General features: G+C 42.5%; 1 protein-coding gene across 15 annotated transcripts in view; it reads right to left on the reverse strand.

The window, feature by feature from the left end:
* Syne1 (spectrin repeat containing nuclear envelope protein 1) overlaps positions 1-25,034 on the reverse strand; it is a 506,592-nt gene that overhangs the window by 153,992 nt on the left and 327,566 nt on the right. For 12 of the 15 annotated variants that reach the window (XM_031352591.1, XM_031352581.1, XM_031352587.1 and 9 more), the window contains 5 exons: positions 23,859-24,002; positions 17,863-18,057; positions 16,425-16,565; positions 9,604-9,771; positions 9,247-9,408 (listed from right to left, as the gene is read on the reverse strand). In XM_031352591.1, the coding sequence (XP_031208451.1) occupies positions 9,247-9,408; positions 9,604-9,771; positions 16,425-16,565; positions 17,863-18,057; positions 23,859-24,002 (810 nt within the window). Of the gene's footprint in view, positions 1-9,246; positions 9,409-9,603; positions 9,772-16,424; positions 16,566-17,862; positions 18,407-23,858; positions 24,003-25,034 lie in introns of those variants that run through there. The other 3 variants (XM_031352598.1, XM_031352596.1, XM_031352590.1) reach the window with 2 other exon arrangements.

A 25,034-nucleotide genomic window follows, 5' to 3' on the forward strand; every position in this document is an offset into this window, starting at 1 on the left:
TTTTTTTGAGACTGAGGTCTTCACATGAGAATTTCCTATTTAGAAATTAAACAGCCTATCATAAAGCTAGGCAGTATAGGAAAGATACTTGTGGCCCAGTGAAGTAACACGGACCAAACTAACATCTTTGCTTGTATTAGTCCTTCCACAGACTGCAGACATCGCAGTAGGCACAGTACCTCCTCAAAGGGCACTGGTCAATAATATTAAAACAATTAAAATAATATTAAAGAATTAATTAAAATAATTAAATTTTAAAACTGATTAAATTAATATTAAAACGAACAAGAAACACACACCTCTCTTCCCTAATCGTGTTACCAACTGAATTTTAACTGATTGTCATGTCCAAGGTATTACACAGTCTGTAATAGACAGGAAGTGGGCGGGGCCTCCTGGTTCTTCACAAGCTGTACCCGTCCAGGATGCTTCCATACTGACCGGGAAATAACTTGAATTTCCAGGCCATGGCAAGGGCCCTTTTGACTTCTTCCCTGTGGTTACCCTCCAGGCTTCCCAGTCACCCGTGGCTAGGTAAACCTGCCATTTCTGTGAGTAAGCTGCTGTGTGGACAGAGAGCTACTCTGGGGTCACTCTCTCTGGAGAAAGCCACTCACTTTCAGCTTTGTTTACTATCCCACTGCCAACTGCTCTGTGAATCACTTTCATTTCAAGGCTTTTTCCTGGGTTCCTTGTAGAAGCCTATGGAGCTTGATTCTGCAGTTTCCTGCTGATGCTTAAAGCGGAGCCCTCCTCTGTGGTTGCTTTGCTATAGCTGTTTGATCTCCACCAGAGTATTTCCTTATGCCTTACTCAAACATGTTGGATTCTAGGTGTCTGCTTCTTTTGGTTCTGTATAATATAGATGTCGTCTGCTATGACAGTGTTTCTCCACTAGCAACAGCAAGATTTCTTCAATGGTGCCTTTTGAGAATAAGAAAGTTGCTTTTTGCTTTTGTAATTTGTTTTGTTCTTGAGCCTAGCCCCAGTGTGCCACCCTGGCTATCGTGGTGGAACTCATTGTATGTAGACTGCCATGACCTCAGCTTGCTTCCAATTTACAAAGGCCCACCTGCCTTTGCTGGGATTTAAAGGCATGCGCCACCACACCCAGCTAAAACAGAAGTTTTAAATTTCATTACAGAATAATATTTTTTTTCCTTAATAGTTTGAGCTTTGGGTGTTCTGTTTGAGAAAACTTTGCCTGCTGGATCACGATTATCATGTGGCACCCCATCTTTAAAAAGGATATTGAGTGAGGAATGTTAAGTAGCTCAGTGACAGAAATGGGGCTTAGCACCCTATAGCCCTATGCTACCCAGGACTCAAACTAAAACAAATAAAAGAATCAATCCTCTGGGAACATGATTAATAAATGGAATGGTGTTAGTATTTCAAAAGCTTCTAGAGAGGTATATAAGGAGATAGGAATATGGAGAACTCGTGTTAAGAAACTTTACAACCTTGCTGGGCAGTGGTGGTGCATGCCTTTAATCCCAGCACTTGAGAGGCAGAGGCAGGCAGATTTCTAAGTTCGAGGCCAGCCTGGTCTACAGAGTGAGTTCCAGAACAGCCAGGGCTACATAGAGAAACCCTGTCTTGGAAAAAAAAAAAAAGAAAGAAAGAAAAAGAAAAGAAAAGAAAAACAAACTTTACAACCATATAGCATCACCATGACATGAAGAGAATTTCATTTAATTTGAAAAATTATTGGTATATAATGGATCAGAAATTGAGAAAAACCTTGTCACTGTGGCACTATGGTCAGCACTGTTATAAGAGTTCATTTATTTATTTATTTATTTATTTGTTTATTTATTTATTAATGCTAGCTTCATACTTAGGTCTACTATAATCCAGTTTAATTTATCACACTCCTTTGTTTCCAATGTGGGTACCCTTCCCTCTCTCCCCGTGCCTCCCTTTTCCACCTTCTCCCCCTCTCCTCTCTCTAGAGAGTTTTGCAGTATCATCTTTGCCATGAGCCAAACGAAAGCTCACTGCTGTGTAAAGGATGCTCTTGTCACCCTTAGAGCTTTATAAGCCAGACCGTCTCAGCCTGTGGGTAGAGATGCCTTTAGAAGTCATAGATCAGATCTCCTGAATATCAGATATTTACATTATGATTTATAACAGTAACAAAATTAAGGTTACAGCCAATGAAACTGTAGAATGGTAGAATAATTCTAGGATTCTATAATTGAACCTTCTATAATAGAATCATAGAATAATTCTATGATTGGGGGTCACCACAGCGTGAAGAACTGTATTCAAGGGTTGAAGCATTAGGAAGGTTGAGAGCCAGTGCTCTAAGTGGTAGGACTTATTTTTCAACTTTAGCTATCTTCTCTCTTCCTGGGGAGGGGGTGGTTTGTGTGTTCATTTATTTGTGTTTCTTTGGTTGTTTGTTTGGAAACATGGTATACACAGACCAGGCCTCCAACTTGCTGTCTAAGAGGATGATCTCAAACTTCTGATTCTGCTGCTCCTGCCTGATAAATTCTGGGGTTGTATATCCTTGCCACTGCACCCAACTAGATCTTCTGTTCTTTTTTTTTTTTTTTAAGATTTATTTACTTATTATATGCAAGTACACTGTAGCTGTCTTCAGACACTCCAGAAGACGGAGTCAGATCTCATTACGGATGGTTGTGAGCCACCATATGGTTGCTGGGATTTGAACTCAGGGACCTTCGGAAAAGCAGTCTGTGCTCTTAACCACTGAGCCATCTCACCAGCCCCTCTTCTGTTCTTTTGAGATACAGTTTTCTTATATGTGCAATATCTTTTATTGAGCCATATAATCTATGGGTGGCTTTGAATGTGCAATCCCTGCCTCATTATTTATAGGTATGGGCCACCCTGCCCAGCCTCTCGGGTGATGGATTTTTGAGATTTCATTGAGTTTATAGGCTGAGTCTCTTAATTGTTCATTTAAAGTAGTTACATGTATTATTAATTATGACCACTTGCTGAAGACCTGCTTGTCAAAAAATATAAACTTTGTATTGTTTGCTCAGATTTTAGCCTTCTCTATAATTAGTCTGGCCTCATTATATCTCCTTCACTTTTGCAGCTTTAAGCCCCCTCCTCAGTCTCCTCCATCTTCCCACAGCTATGCACACAATTCCTCCCTCCCACCTAATGTTATCCCAAATCTCAGCCTACATGCGGGCTAGATGTCACTTAATCTACTCCCCTTTCCTGTATAGCTCACAATAATATTTCTGTTTTCTCCGCAGCCTGTGGGTGATTCACCCCACTTACTTTCAAATCATATATTTATAAAAAGCCAGTCTTTTGGCTGTTGGCCTAGGGGGTGTTCAATACATCTAAGTGAATTAATTCTAACCCATAATAGAGCTGATGCCTAAATCATATAAAAAACCAGAAAGAAAAACACAACTCCTCATTAAACCTCAGTGGATTTGGCTGATCAAGGGTGTGGTGAAGTCACTGGCTCCTGCGTCTATCTTATTCTGTCATTTTCTGAGTAGTCTTCAGTAAGAAAAAGCGTGGTTTGGCTCCTTGGAACCGTCAGTTCTGCACTAAGGCTGTCCTCCCTCCCCAACTTCTGGCCCAGCATCCAAGCTTGGTGACAACCGGGAAGGTTTTATTTGGAGTGATGAAAACATTTTACAAACAGATAAAGGGTGGTGCTTGTATAACATAACCATTTTAAATGTCAATGAGTTGTAGGCTTTAGTTAATTCTGTTATGGGAATTTCATTTTATAATATGTAAAGAAATCCATCTGGTAGTCAAACACACCTTCCGTCTCATAATTCAGGAAAGAGTTCATGGCCAGCAGCTGGCCCACAGTAAGGGATGAAAGCTGAGGCGAGGGAGTGCTCTTGGGGTTGGCGCTGACTTGTGGTGATAAAGAGGACATGTGAGTGACAGGAATGGAGTTAGACAAGTGGCTAGAGATTACTAGAAGTTGGGAAAAGGATCTGGGAAAGGGGGAGGGGACAGGGAGGGAGGATTTGATCAGTGCACATTTTGTATATATGACTACACTGTACCCCTGATCGGCCAAATCCACTAAGATTTAATTAATGAGGAGTTGTGTTCTTTCTTTCTGGTTATTTGTTATATCTGATTCTCTCTCTCTCTCTCTCTCTCTCTCTCTCTCTCTCTCTCTCTCTCTCTCTCTCTTTCTCTCTCTCTCACACACACACATACACACATACATGTATACTTATATATACATATATAACAAATTTTAGAAAATCATACTGACTCCCACCCATTAAGATACCCATCCACTAATATTTTAATGCAAGATGAATACTTGGAGCTTCACCCCTCAAGCCCAATCCTTTAATAGTAGGGCCACATGGGAACTCATGTTTATTCAATTCCAAAAGAAAATAATAACTCTACGTAGTCTCAGGGTTATACCTTTGAGTACAGTTGTTTCCATGATCTGTTTAGCCTCAAAACTCATCCTAAAGCCTGTCACTGAGCAGAGTGTGGCAAAAGATACCAAATGCCCAGTTCCCCACCCCTAACCTGGGTAGCCCGGAAGAGCTGGCAGGCTGACACAAACTGAGCTACCACCCAGGCCCAGATCTAGGACTTTGAGCTGGCCCACCATAACATCCACCCCACCTATGAGCTGGTCAAGTATGTGAAAGGGCCGGTCCCACAGATCCAAAGCTGCTGGGTCTCCATGACTCAGGGCCACACAGCAGGATATCCGAGAGGAGTCTCTGAAGGTTCAGTACTGATAGCAGAGCAGAAGCCAGAGGCCTCAAACCAGACCAATGACTCATTCCACTGAACATCCGCAAGCTGTGTGGGCCAAAGGGCAGACTGTGTGACACACTGTGACACACCGCAGCTTCCATGGTGAGATGCTTTGTTGTTGTTTGTTTTTTAATTTTTGTTTTTATTTCCTTTGAGGGGTTTACAGAGTGGAGGGCAGATATGGGAAGACTGCGATTAGGGTGCATGATGTGGAATTCACAAGTATCAATAAACATTTATGAAAATAAAACAACATAGGAAATGACTCAAGTCCCAACCACAGGGTATAACACTCAAACGCACATCACCAGCTTGTGTAGTGCACTGGGCCCTGCGCCCATCATACATCAGAGTGATCCTAACTGGAGAGAAAGGGGCCTGAAAGCTCCTACCGAGTAAATACATTGAGGCAAGAGTCCGGAGCAATGGTTCCCAACCTTCCTAAGGCCGCAACCCTTTAGTGCAGTTCCTCATGTTGTGGTGGGTGACCTCGAGCCATAAAATAACTTTTGTGGCTACTTCATAACGGTAACTTCATTATTATTACTAATTGTAATGTAAACATGTGATATGTAGAATATCTGACCAGTGACCTTTGTAGGGGTTGAGACCCACAGGTTGAGAACCACTGGTCTAGAGGAACCTTGTAAGAATTAGATTATTAAGAAATAATCCTTATGACAGGGAAATAAGTAAGAAGTAAAGCATTTCTATCAATTCCTTTAAAGTATAAAATGCATGCTGGACTTTTCCACCAGTGTTCAGTCGGAATTTAGAAACAGAAGATCTATAATGAAGGACTGTTCCCAACTCCAGGAACAGATTTAGATAGTGTGTTGGCACTAGCTCTTCATGTGGGCAGTTTTGTCCCAGAATTTGTAGAACTTAGGCACAGACATTGGAAGCGAACAAAGATAGCTTAGGAAGAAAATGCTAGAGTGCAAGGTATATATACAACTGCATCAAATTACATGTGCTCTGTGTCTCCTCATCCTCCATCAGACCATTAATAAACTACGTAAGCCCTGATGTCTAGTTTACTTACATCATTAAACGACGGGAGGTACTGCCCTTGGGGCCAGCAAAGGACAGAAAGGCATGGCCTCAATGGCAAGACAAGTTATTTGATGTCTTTCTGATTCATAATAAGCAGCAATAATGTACAATTTTAGCTGATCAGATTTCAGAGAACTGTTAACTGTGAGCTGCTCAACCTAAATAGTCCTAAATGGGACATCTAAATCACTGTCCCTATATAACATATGTATGTTTGTGACCACACACACATGTGCACACACAGAGACACACATGCATACATACATATTCACATGTGTGCATCCACACATGCACATATACATATGCACACATGTGCCCCCCACACTGTACACATATGTACACACATGTATACATGTACACACATGTACACATGTACGCACACACATACACTCACACAGAGTTCAGGAAATAGTGCAGAAGAGAAGACAGAAAGACCAAAAGAGCCAGAGGTTAGAATGTGCTGTTAGGAAACAGTATCTGCTGGGCACATCAGAGTTGCCTGCACTCATGAACTCACAGCTAAGCCCTTCGAACTCCAGCACAGATGGGGAAGGGGCTCACAAAGACCCTCCCTCTCAGGGTTGAGAAGCTTTGGCAGTTGAAGATTGCTGGAGCAGGGAGAATCTGTGTGTTGTTGTTGCTCATGCTCCAGTGAGTGGCCTTACATGCACAGGACTGACCAGACTCAGTGGGCTATGAAGAGAGCAAGGGACATGGTAAGGGGTATCGGGAGGAGTCAGAGGCTGAGTGTGGGTAGATGTGATCAACATACAATGTACACATGCATGAATAATAAAGAAAAAATACACCTAAGATGATAAATGGTCAAGTTTGTGGTTTTGCCATGAAGTCCTTGGACAACAACTTTGATTCATGTACAATATACACTTCCATACTAATAATGATGGACAGGGAGGTGGTGGTGCTGCTTGGAGCTAATGCCTAGCATGTTCTGTAACAAACTCTAAGGTATGCTCCAGCATGACCCTGTTTTCTTGCAGAGCATCACTCTTGGAAGGGCCACTGAAAGGATTTGAGGGAGCTGTGATCAGTTACCTACATTTATAGGGCTGATAAGACTTCAAAAGAGGTAGAGATAACCTAAAGATAGAGAGAATGAAACTGTTTAAACCTTCTCCCAGATCACTGGTTCTCAAAAATACGTGTGATTCTTGAATTGCCCTGAGAGATTCAGCTCTTAGATAACTCACCCCATATTCCCTTTGGATGCTTGAAGGAAAATGAGACTACAGGCAAGGACATAACACTGTGGCCCCTTTAGAAGGGACAGGGATGTCTGGAGGTGACAGGGCTCTAGGGAGGCAATGGCTAGTAGTCAGAGAGAACAGTGTGGCAACAATCACATGAGTGTTGGATCGTCCTCATGACTGTTACAATCTAATAAAACCAAAGATACTTTTAAGTTTATGCCTTCATAGCCATGTTTCCCAGGCCGGGCAGACTGTGGGGAACTCTAGGGTATCTAAAGTGTAGTTTGTCAAAAGGGCTGAAATAGGTCTATCCTGTGTATTTAATACCTACCCTAAGAAGTTACAAGAGTTTCAAAAGCCCCAAACCACTATTTCTCAATATGCCATCTTTAGATGGAATGTGTGCATTTCTTATCTTATACTGAAAGGCCAAGTATTGCAAAAGAAAGCACTTATACTGGACAGCACATGTGAGCAAACCATGAAGTCCATGTTTACAGTGGACTCCAGATAGAGCATAGAGCAGGTGTATGTGTGTACTTGTATGTGTGTGCACACATGTATGTGTGTGTCCATCCTGGAGATCAAACATGGAGTCTTAGCATGCTGGACGAGTGCCCTACATGTGAGTCACAGCCCTGTAGCCTCATTTCTAAAGCTGATAAAGTGCACTGTCTCTAATAGATGCACCTGTCACACCACGCTCTTATCTCCCTCTTCTACTAAAACAGATGCTTTGCTCTCTTCTTAAGATTTATATTTTATTGTTTATTTATATGTACGTGTGTTTCTGTGTGAGTAAGTACCACATGTGTGGGGGTGTCTGAAGAGGCCAGAAGAGGGCATCTGGTCCTCTGGAGCAGAAGATTCGAATTCATGAGTCAGACGGGTGTTGGGAACCAAAACTCAGGTTCTCTGGAGAGCAGGAAGTGCTCTAACCACTGAGCAACCTCTCTAGTTCCTGTTCTGTTTTGTGATGGGTCCCCCCAAGTGGACCGAGTTGCTTCGGACTGCACTCTCATTTCCTGTGTGCTAGAATTATTGGTGTGTGGTGCACATCTGGCTTTTTTTTTAGCTCAGTTGCATGTGATGATTTTTATGTCTAGGACTGTTTGCGCTGTCTCTCTCTCTGTCTCTCTGTCTGTCTGTCTGTCTCTCTGTCTGTCTCTCTGTCTGTCTCTCTGTCTCTGTCTCTCTGTCTCTGTCTCTGTCTCTCTGTCTCTGTCTCTCTGTCTCTGTCTCTCTGTCTCTGTCTCTGTGTCTCTGTCTGTGTCTCTCTCTCTCTCTCTCTCTCTCTCTCTCTCTCTCTCTCTCTCATAACCATAGAGGTCAGAAGAACATGTCAGATCCCTGGTACTAGAGTTACACACGGTTGTGAACCACCAGAAGAGTGCTAGGAACTGAACCTGGATTCTAGGCAAAAGCACCGTGCATCAACATATGGGACCTATTAGGTCAATTAACAACTAAAGAAATCTTCTCCCCCTCTGGTTTTTGGGGGGCTGCCATATGCTGCTGGGTACAGATTCATATTAGACAGCATTTTCCCATGGCCTGTGGACTCAGTACTCAGATGAAAGTAGGTATCCCACATCCTTAGACCGCAGTGTTACCACATAAGTGACATTAGGCACTGAGTGGGCCTCCTTGACGGTGCCCACTTCCCATGTGTGGAACGTAGCATAAATTTTAAGCTGATGTATTTTTAACAGCATCTTTCTAAATTAGATTTATGGGATCAGCTCTTTCTTCACATAAATCTGACACTTTCTCTAACTTACATAAGCTTTTAAAAATGACTGGAGTCAGAACAACACAAGATGAAAACTTAGAACTCCTTCCTACCGAAGCCTGGGGGTGGGGGTGGGTCATTCCCAGGTGAGGCCAATTGGGATATAATTTTCAAACTTATTCTTACAATAATAGCTCATACCTAAACAAAATCAATCAGGCAACTAGAAGAAAAGACACCTTCTATCAGAACAGGCCCAAAGCAACACCAACGCATGTAGTTTTTTAAAATTAGAATCCAGGTCTGATTTTCTCTGTTTGCTTCTTAGATCCCACCCTGAAGGAGTGGCGGCAACTCCCACCTTTTGGAATCTTGCTCACTCCAACAAGAACTACCACTCACTCTGTTCTCCTCAACAGGAGCCTGACAGGCCAGCTACAGTACACTCAATTCCATCACACAGGAAGCTGAAGTCATTGGGATTGCTATTTTTACCTGGTGCTCAGCCATCTGGCTTTCTGGACTCCGGCCGGGCTGGAGGCTCTCACCTAGCTTCATCTCCATGGCCTCCATTTTGGTCGAGACGGACTGGAGAGAGTCTTGGTACTTCTGCTGGCGTTCCAAAGCTTCATAGAGAGTCCGCTGTTTCTCACTGATCTGAACAAGAAAAGGGACCTTACCAATGGCTTCCTACTTCTTATCTTGCAGGTTGTGACATTTCTTTCCTCACAGTTTTACCCAAGGGCATCTGGCTTCTCCTAGATGTGTAACTCTGCATGTATTTCATAAGACGGTACTTAAAGCGATGGCTTGTCTGAGAAACTTGACCAGTTCAATGCTTTAAAGACTTACCACGTTTTTTAAGGTTTCCCAGGAACGTTGTAAGTCACCCAGCCTGGCAGTCGCTGAAGGCTCCAGTCCTGGCTCATACAACTCTTGGGATACAGCGGCACTGGGGGCAATTCTTGCAGCATCTGTCTGCAGCCCCTCGGCGGACAGAGCTTGGTAATACGCAATGTCCTGGGTGGAGAGCATTAGTCAAAGTGGGAAGGAAAGACAAGTTCACTGTGCTTAGGAAACTACTCTCCATGCAGTGGAAAGGCCTAAGATTTACATTCGTTGTTGGGTGTTGTGAACTCAGTAGGCTAAGACGTTTGAAAATAACATTTAAAAATAAAGATTTTAAAAATAACAAGTGCGTTACAATTGCTTTAGTATTCTCATCAGTATGAAAAGATGTATACCAATATTTCGAATTGTCAAAGTACCTTCTTGTTTTATATTTGGTAAAATGGTAATGCAAACTATTCATGTAGTAGCCCCTATTTAACAAGTTTATTTCTACTTAATCAGTTACACCTCTAATTAACCAGCATACTTCTATTTAACCAGCACACCTATACTTAACTAGTATTTCTCTAGTTAACTTCTAACTATCTAGTACACTTCTGTTTAACAAACACACCTCTAATTTACCAACACACCTCTACTTAGCCAGAAAATCTATATTTAACCAGCACATCTCTACTCCACCAGAATATCTGTACTGAACCAGCATACCTCTATTTAGCCAGCACTGCTCAAATAACCAATACATCTCTAATTAACCAGTATACTCTATTTTACCAGTACATTTCTAATTAATTGAACACTTCTATTTAGCTAGAATACTGCTAACCTCTAATTAACCACTATGCCTGTATTAAACCAATATAGAAAAGGGATGAGCTCTCCCTGACCTAGTTCCCAAAGTGTAGTTCACAACACTGGTTAATGTTCTGAATAAGTATTGAGAGGGTTGTTTGTTTGTTTGTTTTAAGATAAATGTGAGCGAAGGCAAGAGGACTGGGAGGAGTCCAAGGCTGCTCTCAGGTACATACCAAGTCTGAAGCTAGCCTGGGCTATAGGAGACTGTCTCAAAAAAAAATGAATCAATCTAGAACTATAGATTTTGTAAATGAGCCCATAATTTACTATTGGTGAGTGACTTATTCACACAAAAATATAATTATTTCCAATATTAAATGGTAGAAAAAAATCTAAGAAACTAATAATTTTAAAAGATCAGTCTAGGCCTGGCAGTGGTGGCACATGCTTTTAATTCCAGCACTTGGGAGGCAGAGCCAATTGGATCTCTGAGTTCGAGGCCAGCCTGGTCTACAGAGCAAGTTCCAGGACAGCCAGGGCCACACAGAGAAACCCGGTCTTGAAAAGCAAAACAAAACCCAAAAAACAATATCCATGTACTTATTTATTGGAAGTACATGAGAAATCAGCAAAGTTACTATTGAAAACTCATGGTTTTGACTGTCTTTTAATTTCCTGTGCGGCTGATATACATATATACATATACTGTGTGTGTGTGTGATTTATTGTATCAAGACACCATGAGCTTTCAATAGCATGTGTATATGTATGTGGTATACGTATATGTGTGTGTTCACATGCATGCACTTGCACATGGAGGCCAGAGGTTAATTTTTGCTGTCTTCTTTGATGATCTTTTATCTTATCTGTCAAAACAGAGTCTGTCACTGAACTTGAAAACTCACTGACTGAAAACTCACTGACTGAGACTGGCTGGCTGGCCACTGATTTCCAGGGATCCCCCACCCCCCATCTCTGCCTTGCAGGTGCCAGGATTACAGATGTGCATCACCCTGCCTGGTTCTTATATAGATACTGGGGCCCTAGTCTTCTGGTAGGCACTTGCTGATTGAACCTTTTCCCAGTTTGTGTGTTCAATGGTTTCTCTGTGCACTTATCTGACTCGTAAGGTAGGAGCGGTGTTTGTATTCCGCAAAAGCAGTGTCACTTGCTACCTTAAAGCTCGCTGCTTTTGCAGCTGTGCTGTTGGAGGTAATTATGATGACTTAAAACACCGAGCCCCACTGATAATCACATATTGAGAAAATCTGCACAGAAAGGTTACGGCCACCCAGGAAAACATAATAGCAGGAAGTAGTCTGATATCTGGGGGGCTGGCCTGTCTCAGGCCAGAAGGAGGGTAAGACAGCAGAAGTGGATCAGCCCCAGGGTGGGACGTTAGCTGATGCCTCCTCCTGTGCTCTGAAATTGGGACAGGTAATACCTATTCTAGAGACTGGCTCAATACCGAGAGTGAATGTTAAGCTCTACCCATCCTTCTGTTGCTGCTGAAGCTTCCAGCTAAGTTCCTGACATTTATGATGCCACAGTAACATGGCTGCTGGCTCCTTTCCCCATCACCGTCTCCATCCATCCAAATTTACTTTGCACACGTACGTGTCACAGATAAAATGCACGCATGTAACACACAGTATACAATACAGAGGTAACACATACAATCCATGTACACAGTGTACTTGTACATATTACACACATGAAATGCATGCTTTATAGCTAGCACCACTTCCTGTATTCTCTCTGATTTCTGGATACAGATGGGATACTACCATTTAGCCTCCTTCACCTCCCCATGCCTTCCCTGTCAGCTGCTCTGTCTTCCCCACTGTGAGAGACCAGATCACGCTGGAACTGAAAGCCAAAAGAAGCCATCTCTTTCCAAAGTTGCTTTGTGGTGCATTTTGTCACAGCAACAAGAAGGTAACTAGTCTCCCACCCCCAACCCCCACACACTTCTAGTGTGTCCATTGACCTAGAACGATCTATTCTAACTAAGTTCTGGACAAAGCTGCTAGTTAAATTCCTTCAGTAGTTCACTGATGTCTTCTGGATAAATTCCTTTATATGGTCCTTGGTGACGGTCCGAATGCTGGGCCGTAGGGAGTGGCACTATGAGGCGGTGCAGCCTTATTGGAGGAAGTGTGTGACTTTGTAGGTGGGCTTGGAGGCCGCCTAGGCTCAGGCTCCACCCAGTGGGGGGAGACATTCTCCTCTGTCTGCTTGCAGAATTTAGTCTCCCTCCTGGTTTCCTGGCAGAACTCCTGGCTCCTCCAGCACCAAGTGTGCCTGGGTACTGCCATGCTTCCTGCCATGATAACAGACTGAACCTCTGAACCTGTAAGCCAGCCCCAATTAAATGTTTTCCTTTGTAAGAGTTGCCTTGGTCATGGTGTCTCTTCACAGCAATGAAACTCTAAGACATCCTTCAAGGTGTGGCTCCCACATCCTCTCCCAATCTAAGTGTTTCCAGTTGTACTGGAATTCTTTGCAGTTGCAGCCTCTGTGGCTTATGTTTTCTCTGCTTCCAGGTTCCCACATGGGGTCCCTACCTGAGAAAGCTTCGACTCTTGTTATCCTAACATCCTCCACATACCTCACAAAGCTTCCTTCCCTTACAGCGAATGGGTCAGTCTGAGACAGACCTGAAACCACCTGGCTTGGCTGCCGCCTCTGGGGTCTCCCATCACATGAGGCTCCCCTTTATCTGGCTACTTGCCACCCTCTTAGCTCCATCATCTGCCTTTGCTCACAAACTTCTGAGCCCCTTAATGACAGCCACAATGCCTGAGGCTTTGCTCGCTGAGCATGTTCTGTGTGTTCAGCAAAATAGGAGGCAGGGGGCCATGCGGAATGAATCTTGTACCTAAATTCACTTCATAGACACTAGAAGTGACACAGTAGTCATCATGATCTTGCTCTCCATACCTTCAGTGACCCACAGTCAACCACAATCTTGAAATCTTAAATAGAAAATTCCATAATGCACACTCCGTAAAAATTATAAGTTTTGTGTGAGTACACTAACATAAGTGTTCTCTCTTATTGCTGTTGTTGGGTATCTTTTACTTCCCCTAATTTAAAAAATAATAATTTCTTGGTAGGAATGTAATATGTAAGGGAGAACAGTGGGCGTGGCTCCATCCACGGACTGAGTATCAACAGGAGTCTTGGAATATTGGGTAAGGTGGAATTATGAGCCTATTGCTGTCATCAGCTTGAAAAAACAGAGTCCAGCTTTAAGTAACATAAAATTTCTGAATTATATACCCAACTATGAATAAGACCCCCAAAGAGCTAGAATGCAATTTGTTAACAAAAAAAAAAAAATTGGGGGGGGGTTCGATGTGTATCTGGCTCATGCCTACAGGACAACTGGTCTCTTAGAGAGTTGAAAACCCATCATCTTCTGCATATGAGGAACTTGGGTCTGTTATACAAGAGATATCTGAACTCAATGAATAAATCACTTTAAAGCCCATAAATAATGGCTACCATCAATGCTTGGTATAGTAAGGAGTCACAGTTAGAAATGTCCATCTCAGTGCTCATGTGTCTAAGCTTAAGATGCCCAAGGAAATAAATCTGCACAAATTTGGCTCCAATTTGATCCACATTTTTCCCAGTCTTAAAAGTAGTGATAATTAAACATCTCATTTAGCACTTGTAATTGTGTGCTGCTATTCATTTTCATCTCCACAGGAGCTGCTGAGGAAGTACCCAGGGAGAGCCAGCTTGGACACTGAAGAGCTGTGATCTCATGAAGCTTCTGACCTGGAGGCCAGTGCCATGACACAATATTTGTCTCAACTCTTCTATGGAATCCAGATCAAGGCTTGTGTCTAGGGAGATGGAGGCGCCTGTGGCAAACTCTGAGGATGCCTCCTCCTCGTTTCTCCTCTCTCACAGTCAGAGGAGGGAACACCCTGCCTGTGAGGGGGAAATCTGTTTATTATGTAACAGAGAACTACTTACAGAAAGAGCGAGCACAGAGCCCCTTCACGGATGTGATGTTTTTAAATAACTGTATCTGGCTCTTCCTTGGATGGCTGTGTACGTTCTGTGCTATATAGCGTTGGCGGTCTGGGAACTGGAGCTAAAGGGCACCCTCCAGAGGCTCCTGGAGTTTCAAAACTAGTTCTGAAATCCAGTGCATTGCTGCCCAAGCTGTCAGTTTCTCCCTGATTTACACTGTACTCTGGGAACATTCAGCCAACTGATGTGGTCTGTGGATTTGTTTAATTAAACAAGACTCCATTGGCTATTTGGTATCCTCCTCCAAGTCAAGCCGCCTGCTCAGCCTAAGTGAGGTCATTTCTACTAACTAAGAGGGGTCCCTGTCTGGAGGTCTGCCTAACAATGGATTTCTACTGACATCTTGTGATCAAGGAGACTTGTTAAAACTAAGCCACAGGAAGCCTAATCTAGCTCAATGTAAGATGTGATTATCATGGATATCAACTAATAACAACAAAATCATTCATGTGTCTTTGTGATGATGTACATGTACATTGAAAGTGTTTTCTAAGATGGAGCACAGCAATAGAACGTATTAGAAAAGCCATATACTTCCACAGCATACAGTGTCAAGATCAGTATTAATTGTTCTTCTTGAAAATTTTAAGAATATAATATAATCATTTCAATATACAACCAGCTAACTATAGTCCATCTCCTCTGGTTCTAGTGACATCCATGACCACAGAAAAGAAACCATATCATCCAAGGATGAGTAATTTATATTTTTAATTCAGAACTTGAGCAATAGCTCCCTAAATCTCCAGGGAGCTCCGAACTTATCCTTTTCTTTAAGTAAGATTTCCTCTTACTACTCCTGTTATTATTTAATTCTTGTTGACTTTTCTGTTCTGTGTGTAAGACAGAACATCTTGTGACCGGCATGCTCAGAGGTCTTTTGTTTTGATATGATTTGTTAGTTTTGAGCCTGGACTTTTTCACTCCATAACTCAAGGTGAAGGGAAACGCACTACATAGCTCTCAAGCTGGTCTTAAACTCATGGTAAACATACCTCCACAGCCTCCTAAGTGCTAGGATTACAGGTGTGAGCCACTACACCCAGCTAAGAATGTACCTGGTAAATGGATGACTTAAGAATTTCCCCAGAACTGTACCAGTCTCTTCCAACAGACTGTCATATCATCTAAATGTCTCGTCGATGTTAGGACCTTTTTTTATTTGGAACCCTTTGACTTTAAAAATCAAAGTGACATAAGGAAACATTTTTTAAAGTGATGGATTAATAGTGCTGTCTATGAGATGCTTGCTCTAATTAGTGCTTCCTCTCAACATTATCTCAGCTCATGAGCAGTTACATAACTTCTTAGCAACATCATTAAAGTCTGTCAAAATTTGTTTTGGCTTAAAAATACATCACCACTTATCACACATCAAAAGTTTTGGTTATTTTGAAAGTATTTTGCTTCTATCATATACGTCTCACTAAATGTTTTGGCACACCACTTAGAATATATTATATTTAGTATAACATATGTTAAAATGCAGCCCATAATAAGGCACAGCTTCACTTTATGGAAACTAAAAGTCTAATATGAATCAAGGTTTACTATTTAAAGCAGGACCGGGTTACTGTTACCACTGTCCTCATGCATGTTAACTGAGCCATAGAATCATACTCCTGTGTTCTCCATTGGGATACAGTACCCCATGCCTATGATTGCTTTAGGAAGCCATAAGGCCTTAAAGGGACCTTCTTTGGACTTTAATTTGCATGGATGAATTTGTTTATATTGGGTTATGATTTTCATGAGCTAGTTTTTGCTTACCACTAGTAGCTCAACAGAGGTGATGACATATGTCACCTCCTATGACAACCATAATTTATGTGACTGACTATCCCACTTAATGATATGGCCCCTGGACTCAAATTCAATGAAGCTGGGGACTCATTAGCCACAGAAAGATGAGGATGGCAAATGGAGAAGTGCATCCACCGAGAGCTCACAGTGTGGGAAGGACAAGTGGGAGGTACCTGGTTAACAGACGCCTCAGTGTTAGCCACAGGTGATGGGGAACGACAGGCAGGTGGAGAGGAAATCTCACTGTTGGTTCCCTCCTCCCCAGACTCTTCAGTGACAGGTGACAGCAGAGTGTGACAGCGACCTGCAGTCATCTGCCACGCAGAATGCAGCCCAGAGGACATAAAAATCAGTTAGCTATGTTAGCACGAAACCTTTACCAATGCCCCTAAGGACTTCATTATCTAGCGAAGGTTGGCATGACTGGCATTAGTTTACATAGTAACTCTGGGTTAGTATATAAAAGTTAAGTGACTGTTAATACTGTTTCTAAAGCAGACAGATCCGTGGCTGTACTTCACACCCAAGAATTGTGGTGTTGCTCTCAAGTGTTTCTTTTCATTGAGTGTGTTTGTGGTTTGATAAAATAAGTAGGGAAAATGTGTGCCAAGCAGGGAAAGAGGTCTAGGAAATAAAACCTGGCCTATTGGGACATCTCAAGTTCCAAATGTCCGAGGAAGTGAAATGCAACTAAACAGTAGTTCTCATCCTGTGAGTCGTGACCCCTTTGGGTTCGAATGACCCTTTCACAGGGGTCACATATCAGACACCCTGCATATCAGGTATTGCGATTCATAACAGTAGCAAAATTACAGTTATGAAGTAGCAATAGAATTAGTTTATGGTTGGAGGTTGTTACAACAGAAGAACTGTATTAAAGGCTGGGAACTGCTGATCTAAAGTCACATATGGCCACATGGTTTTGGGATATGTTACTCATTACCTGAGGCACAGCATAAGTGAAGAAAATATACATCCCCATAAGATGCTATAGTTACCAAAACACTCAGTTGCAAAATGTATAGGGAAATAATGGTACAAATGGGAGATTAAATAGTCTCTTAGTCCCAAACTAAACTTTGAATTCTTAATTTCCTTATTTTTGTCATAATAGCTTTTCATATATGTATATATATATATATATATGTGTGTGTGTCCCATATATTGGAATATGTCATATATATGTGTGTATATACATATGTACATATATACACACATATATATCAGAATATATATGTGTATATCTGTATATATGGGAAGAGTTAAATATATGTGTCACGACTCTCATGTCCCTGTGGTGTAAAGGAATTATTTTCAAAATAAAACATGAAGTAGGTCAGTGTTATTGCAACATTGCTCATGAATAAAGGGCAGCCCTTGGACTCCAAATCTAACATTAACAGTCCCAACTGCCACTGTTTACAGGGTTAAAGATTAGCTCTGGTCCTTGGGCAGTCAGTCACTACAAAACGAAGGAACCAGCTTCTAAATTAGAATCTACAAGCTCTAAAGCTAGTCTCTATGGAAGCATAGCTGTGGTTCCTGATGTACCACCAGCAAAGCTCCAGTCCAAAGAGCAAAGCTAGCTGGAGGGCCAGGCTTGATCCTTACCATGACCACGGAGGGGTGGGCTGAAGGCGTAGGGAGGAGCTCACGGTCCAGGTCCTCGGTCCCTTCAGCCAGTCCCTCGACCTCGGTCACGGTCAGCAGCATCGTAGCGTGCTTGGCTTTCATCGTCAGCATCTTGCATTTAGAATTCAAAGAGTCGATCTGCTCCTGGTAGCCCTTGATTTTCTGAGCCAGCTCCTGAGGAAACATTTTCCCACTGTGTGTCAGCACAGCATCAGAAGCAAACAGTGGTGGCGTTCATCTTCCTGCAGCCGGGAGCCAATGAGAGGCGGAGCCGACCGAGCCTTGCGCGAGCAGAGGCGGTCGGTCTGCAGCTGCCGACTGCTGCACCTCCAGCCCAGCAGAGCCAGACCACAGCGCCTCCGGGCCCAACCTCAGACACTGAGCCCCAGCCAAGCTGGCACTGGGAGTATGGGGCGTGCAGATTGGCTTTGAGCCTTGACAGGTGACCCTTAAGCTATTATGAACTTCCAGCATGAGGTGCTGGCAACTTCCTCCAAAATACCTGAAGCCTCTGAAATTTACCAGATGGTTCATGCCATGGAAATTAGGTCATGTGATGACTAAACACCAAAAAAAAAAAAAAAAAAGAGCAAAGCTCAGCTCTTATACTAACTACATCCAAGAGGTGGCAGTCACTTAGTAAGGCAGGGTCACAAAGCAAACTGCTTTCTGGTTCGTGTGACCAAGACCTTTGGTTTTCTATAGGAAGTCAGAATAGTATGCCTGAAATCTATGATATCTTATTCCTTGATTTGTCTGCCAACTGACCTCCTAAATATAATATCTATACAGCCAATATTCAAGTGTTTTCTCGTATTTCAAAGCAGAGCTCTGAATTACTATGCAAATGAGTGCTGTCTCATTTCATTTTGCTCTTGAAAAAAATAAAACCATTATTTTGAGGCATGATTGAAACTATTAGTAACAATACTCTGGATGGCACAGAGCTCCTCAAAGGGTTAATTAACTAGGCATCAGTTCTAGGGGTGTGGAAATTCTAAATCTTACAGCTATACTTTCTTGCTTCCGTTAAAAAGAAACCACTACAATGATAAGATGCTGAGGTAATGCCTCCTCATATCTTTAACAGATTGGAAATACATGTACTGGGATAGTAACGTAAAGATGTAAAGGTACCTTCTTTCTTTTCCCTGTTGCTTGGGACAAGCCTGTTAGCCTGGCAAGCTGTCAGTTATGTATATAGGACACTTTCTGAGACTAGGTGGTTGATTAGAACTTCAGGACTTGGGGCAGGCTCAGGGACAAATTATCATAGACTGTCTTTAGTACTCTTAATGCTTATTCACTATCCACTTCTGCCTGCCCTAACGTCATGGTTAGGGAAATCCTTTTGGGATGTATGTATTAAGTTCTCCAATCACATCTGAGGGTTCCTGGCTTTTCTGTAAGCTGCCTTCCCAAGCTTCCCCCTAAGGTACTTGAAGTATGTCCTTATTTAGGACTTTTCTTTTGTTCTCTGTGTTCTATGGCTATGATAACATCATGAAGCCATTTCCTCAGGGTGACATGGTACTGGACAGCCATCTGACTCCATGTTCCTTGGCCATTATCATTCATATTTGGCACAATGGCTCTATCTGCTATTCCCTTTGAGGGGAGCCATTGAAAATCAAATTCTTTGTTTCCTTTTTGCAGGGTAGAGGGAACAAGATTTTTTTCTTGTTTGTTTTTTGTTTCTTTTGTTTTGAAAGATAGAGTAGTGCTATGTAGATTCATCTGGCCTTAAACTCACAATCTTTCTGTTTGAATCCTAGTGCTAGGATTATAGGCATGTGGCACTATATCAGGCTAAACACTAACATTTTTAAATGAGAGCACACATACAGATACACAGAAAGACACACAAACACATGTACACACATACACACACACACACACACACACACACACATACTCAGGTATGCATGCACCAGACTGTTACTATTGGTTGCATGGCTTCTGCCCTCCTACTTGAAAGTGAACAAGGAGCTGGGCGGTGGTGGCACACACCTTTAATCCCAGCACTTGGGAGGCAGAGGCAGGAAAATTTCTGAGTTTGAGGCCAGCCTGGTCTACAGAGTGAGTTCCAGGACAGCCAGGGCTATACAGAAAAACCCTGTCTTGAAAACAACAACAACGACAACAACAACAACAACAACAACAACAAATAAGAAAGAAAGTGAAGAAGGGGTAACAGTCCATCAGAATGTAGCAGGCAGCTTGTCATCTAGATGGTAGTTCATACCAAGAATTACAAAAAAATACAAAAACAAAAAGACAAAAAGCAAAATATCAGAAGTCTAACTTATACTCTTAAGCCTGAAAATACTAATTAAGTCTAAGGGAGTTTTATTTGTCTGCTTGCTTGCTTATTTAAGGTGCCTTGCCTTTTTAACAGTGAGACCGAGGGCTCTCACACAGTTCACACTGTTAGACTTAGCCTTTGCTTACCCTGTGGCCACGGACAGGTGGCAATTCCCCCTGGTGGGCCCTACACAGGCACACTCATGCTGATAGGAAATGCTCTTCTCCAAGGTGACAGTCTCAACTTTAGCATGTACACAAGTCATCTGTGACCTTTGTTCAAAATGCAGCTCTGATCACCACGGCCAAGGCTTTCACCTATTTTGACTACTCCATAGTCCGCCTGTGTGGCAACGGCTTCCCTCTGCACAAGCTGCCTGCTTCTCATGATGAAGGCAAACTGACTAAGATGGGACCTCGGTGGGTTCATAGTTATCCCCTCTCAGACAAATATGCGTGCCTATTTTAATTTGGGCTATGTATAAATGATCGTAACTGTGGGTATGTCTGGTGGACCAATGTCTGCTCCAAAGAAAGCAGCCTCTGGGTAGCCTTCTGCCCGCAGGAGTGAGGCTTTTATGTCCAGTGGAAAGCTAAGAACATGGGGTGTTCTTTCCTGTGCCTTCAAAGTAGCTGGGGTTTTGTTTCTGTTTCGTTTTTTTTTTTTTTTTTTTTTTCAAATGAAATGTTCCTTTTGAAACTTTTTCAAAAACTAAAATGAGCGTATCCCTTAAAGAGTACAATTGTAACTACATCAGACTCTACTTAAAACTGAAATTCAGTTAGAGTAATCAGAAAACACAGAAACAACCCGCATCCTGGTTTTTATGGTCTTACCACTCAGGCTGTCTCCTCTCGGCCACTTCCCTTCCTGGGTTTTGCTTTTCTGCACAATGACCTTCATGTGCGTCTAAATCATTATTTATGTGAAACATCTTCTAAGCTACAGGATGAAGCCAACAGATGTCAACATGGAGACAGGACCTTAAGGAGAGCCCAAGACAGGATGAGACTATCTAAGTCTCCCAGTGACCCTGCAAAGAGGCAGTTCTGAACCTTGTCTTAAAACTAATTCCTCTTTTGTTATGATGCCACAGTGCAAAAAAAAAAAAAAAAAAAAAAAAAAAAAACCAACATTTGAACCCCAAATATTGGATTAACCAGAGCTAATATTTGGGAGCTTAAGAGGTCATTTGAAAAAATAGCTGGTCCGTCTTTCTTCTTTCCTTCCTCTTTTTCTTTCTTTTCTTCTTTCTTTTTAGAAACATATTATAGGCTGGTTGTGAGAACATTCACCTGTAATCCCAGCCTTTGGAAAGCTGAGATAGAAGAAACAGAAGAATAGGGAGTCTGAGGCTATACTATAGTCTGAGGCTAGCCTGGGCTATATAGTAAGATCTTGCCCCTCTCCCAGCCCCCCAAATCCAATCATGGGCTTCAACAAGAGAGATGGAAAGATTTCCAATCATTTTTAAAACATAAGCTTTAGTGAGAGCTAATGTTTCTCCAGACAAGTTACAAGAATATCTGGGTCACGATAAAAAAAGTTATGAAAACAGTGTTCTGGATCTTATAAAGCAGGAATAAAATAATATATGATAATATATAATATACTATGTAGACAGTGACTTCAAAAACTGCCACTTCCTTACCAGTTCGTAAGAGAAACAGCTAGCAGATGATGTCTGCAGCTGTAGAGGTGAATGTAAGAATATTGGTTTTGCAAACCATAGAAATGCACTGTATACTGTTTGAAGAAATTGCTTACTTATATGTGGAGAGCAGACATGACATTTGCCACACTTCAAGGAAACATTTCAATCTCTGAGAAGCTTACTGCTACATCAGAGCCAGGAAGACTGATCCTTATGATAAAGGTTACAAAAAAAATGTCAGATAGAAAGCTAAACATAATGTCTGTCCTTGGCATAAAGAACTGAATAACACTCTCCGTGTCCCCCACCACAATGTATGGAGCTATGAGTCAGCCCCCAAGGAAGAGTGAATTGACCTAATAGGAAATGACAGGCCAGGGACAGAATCTGCTGCTAAATATCTCTGGGCTTTGTCACTCCGGAGCTGTGAGACCTGAGACTCAGGAAGATGCAAGGTGATGCAGAAAAGACAAGGAAGAGACACCTGTGAGGCAAAGAACCTCTGACAATTCTTGATCTCTGTGAAAGAGCCTAGGCAGTGGGCAACAGATGGAAGTGCTCTCCCCTTTAACCGGAAGCCACCTTTTGTTTGTAAGAAGGCCAACAACACAGCAAAGCATTGGACATGGTTGTTTCTTACAAGGCTTTAGAAATCAAGGATTAGTCTATTTCCACGAATTAACTGTTTCAAGCACTGATCTGTTTCCATGCTTGGGACATTCAGTGGGACATGCCACAAACAGCACATAGAGGCTGCAGAATACAGGGGAAATACCTGTGTTTCTGAGTCAGCCCAAAACCACCTTGAAAATGCAGAAACAGCTGAAGTGTGTTGAAGTATCTCTTATTCGCCTGATCTAATTATCATCTTGGGAGGCTTACTGCCTCCCTCTGTTAACCTAGGCCTAGTCCTGGAAGCTTCTAGCCTCTACACAATCTAATCTAGCCCTAGACCATTTTCAGCCTCTGAGACTCGCTGCTCACAGAGCTCTCACCCATTCTTGTTCTTTCTGAACTCCTGCCGCTGGTTCAACTCAGATGTTCTGGCTCAAACTCCTCTCCCAGCTGACCAATTCAATCCGGCTTTTCTCTTAGGCCTTTGAATTGCTCTGCTTTACCACAAATGAACTCCGGCAATCTTTTCTCATCTTCTGGCTCCTCCTTGTTCTCTCGTTCTGTCTTTACCTGTGTCTAGCTTGTTCTTTCTTTGGTCTGGCTCTGTAAAGCTCTCCTGGTAAAACTGCCTCCTCCTCCCTCTCTCTTCTGCTCTGCTCTCCCTCTCAACTCTACTGCACTGCTCTCCTTGGACTCTACTGAATTCCTGTACTGTGCCCTCTTCCTCCTGCACTGTCTGTCTCTACCTTAAGTAGCTGCCCTTTCTCTGTTCTCATGAGAACTGGGCATATCCTATTCCGTCAGACCCTTCTCTGATTTGTCACGTTGTCTGCCACTCAATTAGACATCACTTTCAAACATAGGTGCTTCCTTGTACAAATGATACTTACCTTCACCGTTTGTGATGAAGGGTGAGTACTAAGGTGTGTCTGTACTCCAGCAGGGGGGATTAAAGGTGTGTGCTAAGGGCTGAGCCACACCCTAACTAGAAACAGGTTTACATATCCTGTCACAGCTGTGCAAGACTCAAGCAGATCCCTCACAGGACTGGGAGTTCTTCTCTTCCAGTCACTAAACATGCAGTTTTCAACCTGTGGGTCTCCGCCACTTGGAGAAGCCAATGACCCCTTTCGCAGGGGTTACCTAAGACCATGTAAAACTACAGGTGTTTATGTCATGATTCATAACAGTACACAGATATTTACATCATGATTCTTAACAGTAGCAAGATGACAGTTATGAAGTAGCAGCAGAAATAATTTTATGGTGGGGGGGGAGGTCACCACAACAAGAGGAACTGTATTAAAGTGTCACAGCATTAGGAAGGTTGAAAAACCACTGCTCTAAATGAACCCAGCTTCCAGGAGTCAGGGTGTTGCCCTTCCCACCCTTCTGTCTCACCTCATGCCGAGAGATCTGTGCCTGGAGCTCCTGGATATTACTGGTGGCCACAGGTTTGTCCTCAATCTCTCTGTGAGCCCCTTCTATCAGCTTCTGAAGATGCTTCATTTCCTGCTTGTACTGTTCATACTGCACCACAGCCTCCTTTGGGGGAAAGAATGAGACTAGTTTTTTTTTTTTTTTTTCTATCTGTCACTGAGTGGCTTTCCCACTAACATTACCTTCTGTTTCCCCATGTCCAGGAAGTCAAAATGAGATGCGTAAAGTCCTTCAGATGGTGCAAATGAGCAACTTTCACTCAGATACAATGACTTTATCTTTTTGAAAGATTATAATAGAATCATTAATGGGATCAAAATAGGTGAGCAGTTAGGATTCTCTCTGCTCTGCTTCCTTAAGACTCTCCTGAAGATGGACAGTCAGAACAAAAGGCTTCCTTCTTCTCTCTGTATGAGAGCTACTGACTGATGGGTTGGGCAAATGCCTCAGTTGGTAAAGTGCCCATCACACAAGCTTAAGGATATGAATTCAAATTCCAAATATTAAAGCAAAAAGCCACCTCTGTAAGCAGCATTGAGAGATGAGGGATCAGGGACAAGGAGGTTCCCTAGAGCTTAAGCAAATCTACTAGTTCTGGGTCTAACAGAAGACTCTATCTCAAAAAATAAAGTAGAGGGTAATGGAGGAAGGCATGTACTGTTGACCTTAGCCTTCACATACATATACATGAACCCTCATACACATTGTGGTGGTTTGAATATGCTTGGCCCAGGGAGTGGCACTGTTTGGAGGGGTGACCTTGTTGGAGGAAGTGTGTCACTATGGGTGTGGGCTTTGGGACCCTCCTCCCATACATGGATACATGGGAGACAGTCTTCTCCAGTTTGCCTTCAGAACTAGATGTAGAACTCTCAGCTCCTCCAGCTCCATATCTGCCTGCCATGATCCTGCCTTGATGATAATGGACTGAGCCTCTGAACCTGTAAGCCAGCCCCAGTTAAATGCTTGTCCTTTATAAGAGTTGCCTTGGTCATGGTGTCTGTTCACAGCAGTAAAAACCTAAGACACATGTACATGCCCATACTACTATGAATATATACCACACACTAAAATGCAAAGCAAATTTTAAAACAATGTTGAACAATAAGACATCAGACAAGAGTTCCAGTCTCAGAT

The sequence above is a fragment of the Mastomys coucha genome, unplaced genomic scaffold, assembly GCF_008632895.1.
Source record: "Mastomys coucha isolate ucsf_1 unplaced genomic scaffold, UCSF_Mcou_1 pScaffold5, whole genome shotgun sequence".
Taxonomy (NCBI): Eukaryota; Metazoa; Chordata; class Mammalia; order Rodentia; family Muridae; genus Mastomys; species Mastomys coucha.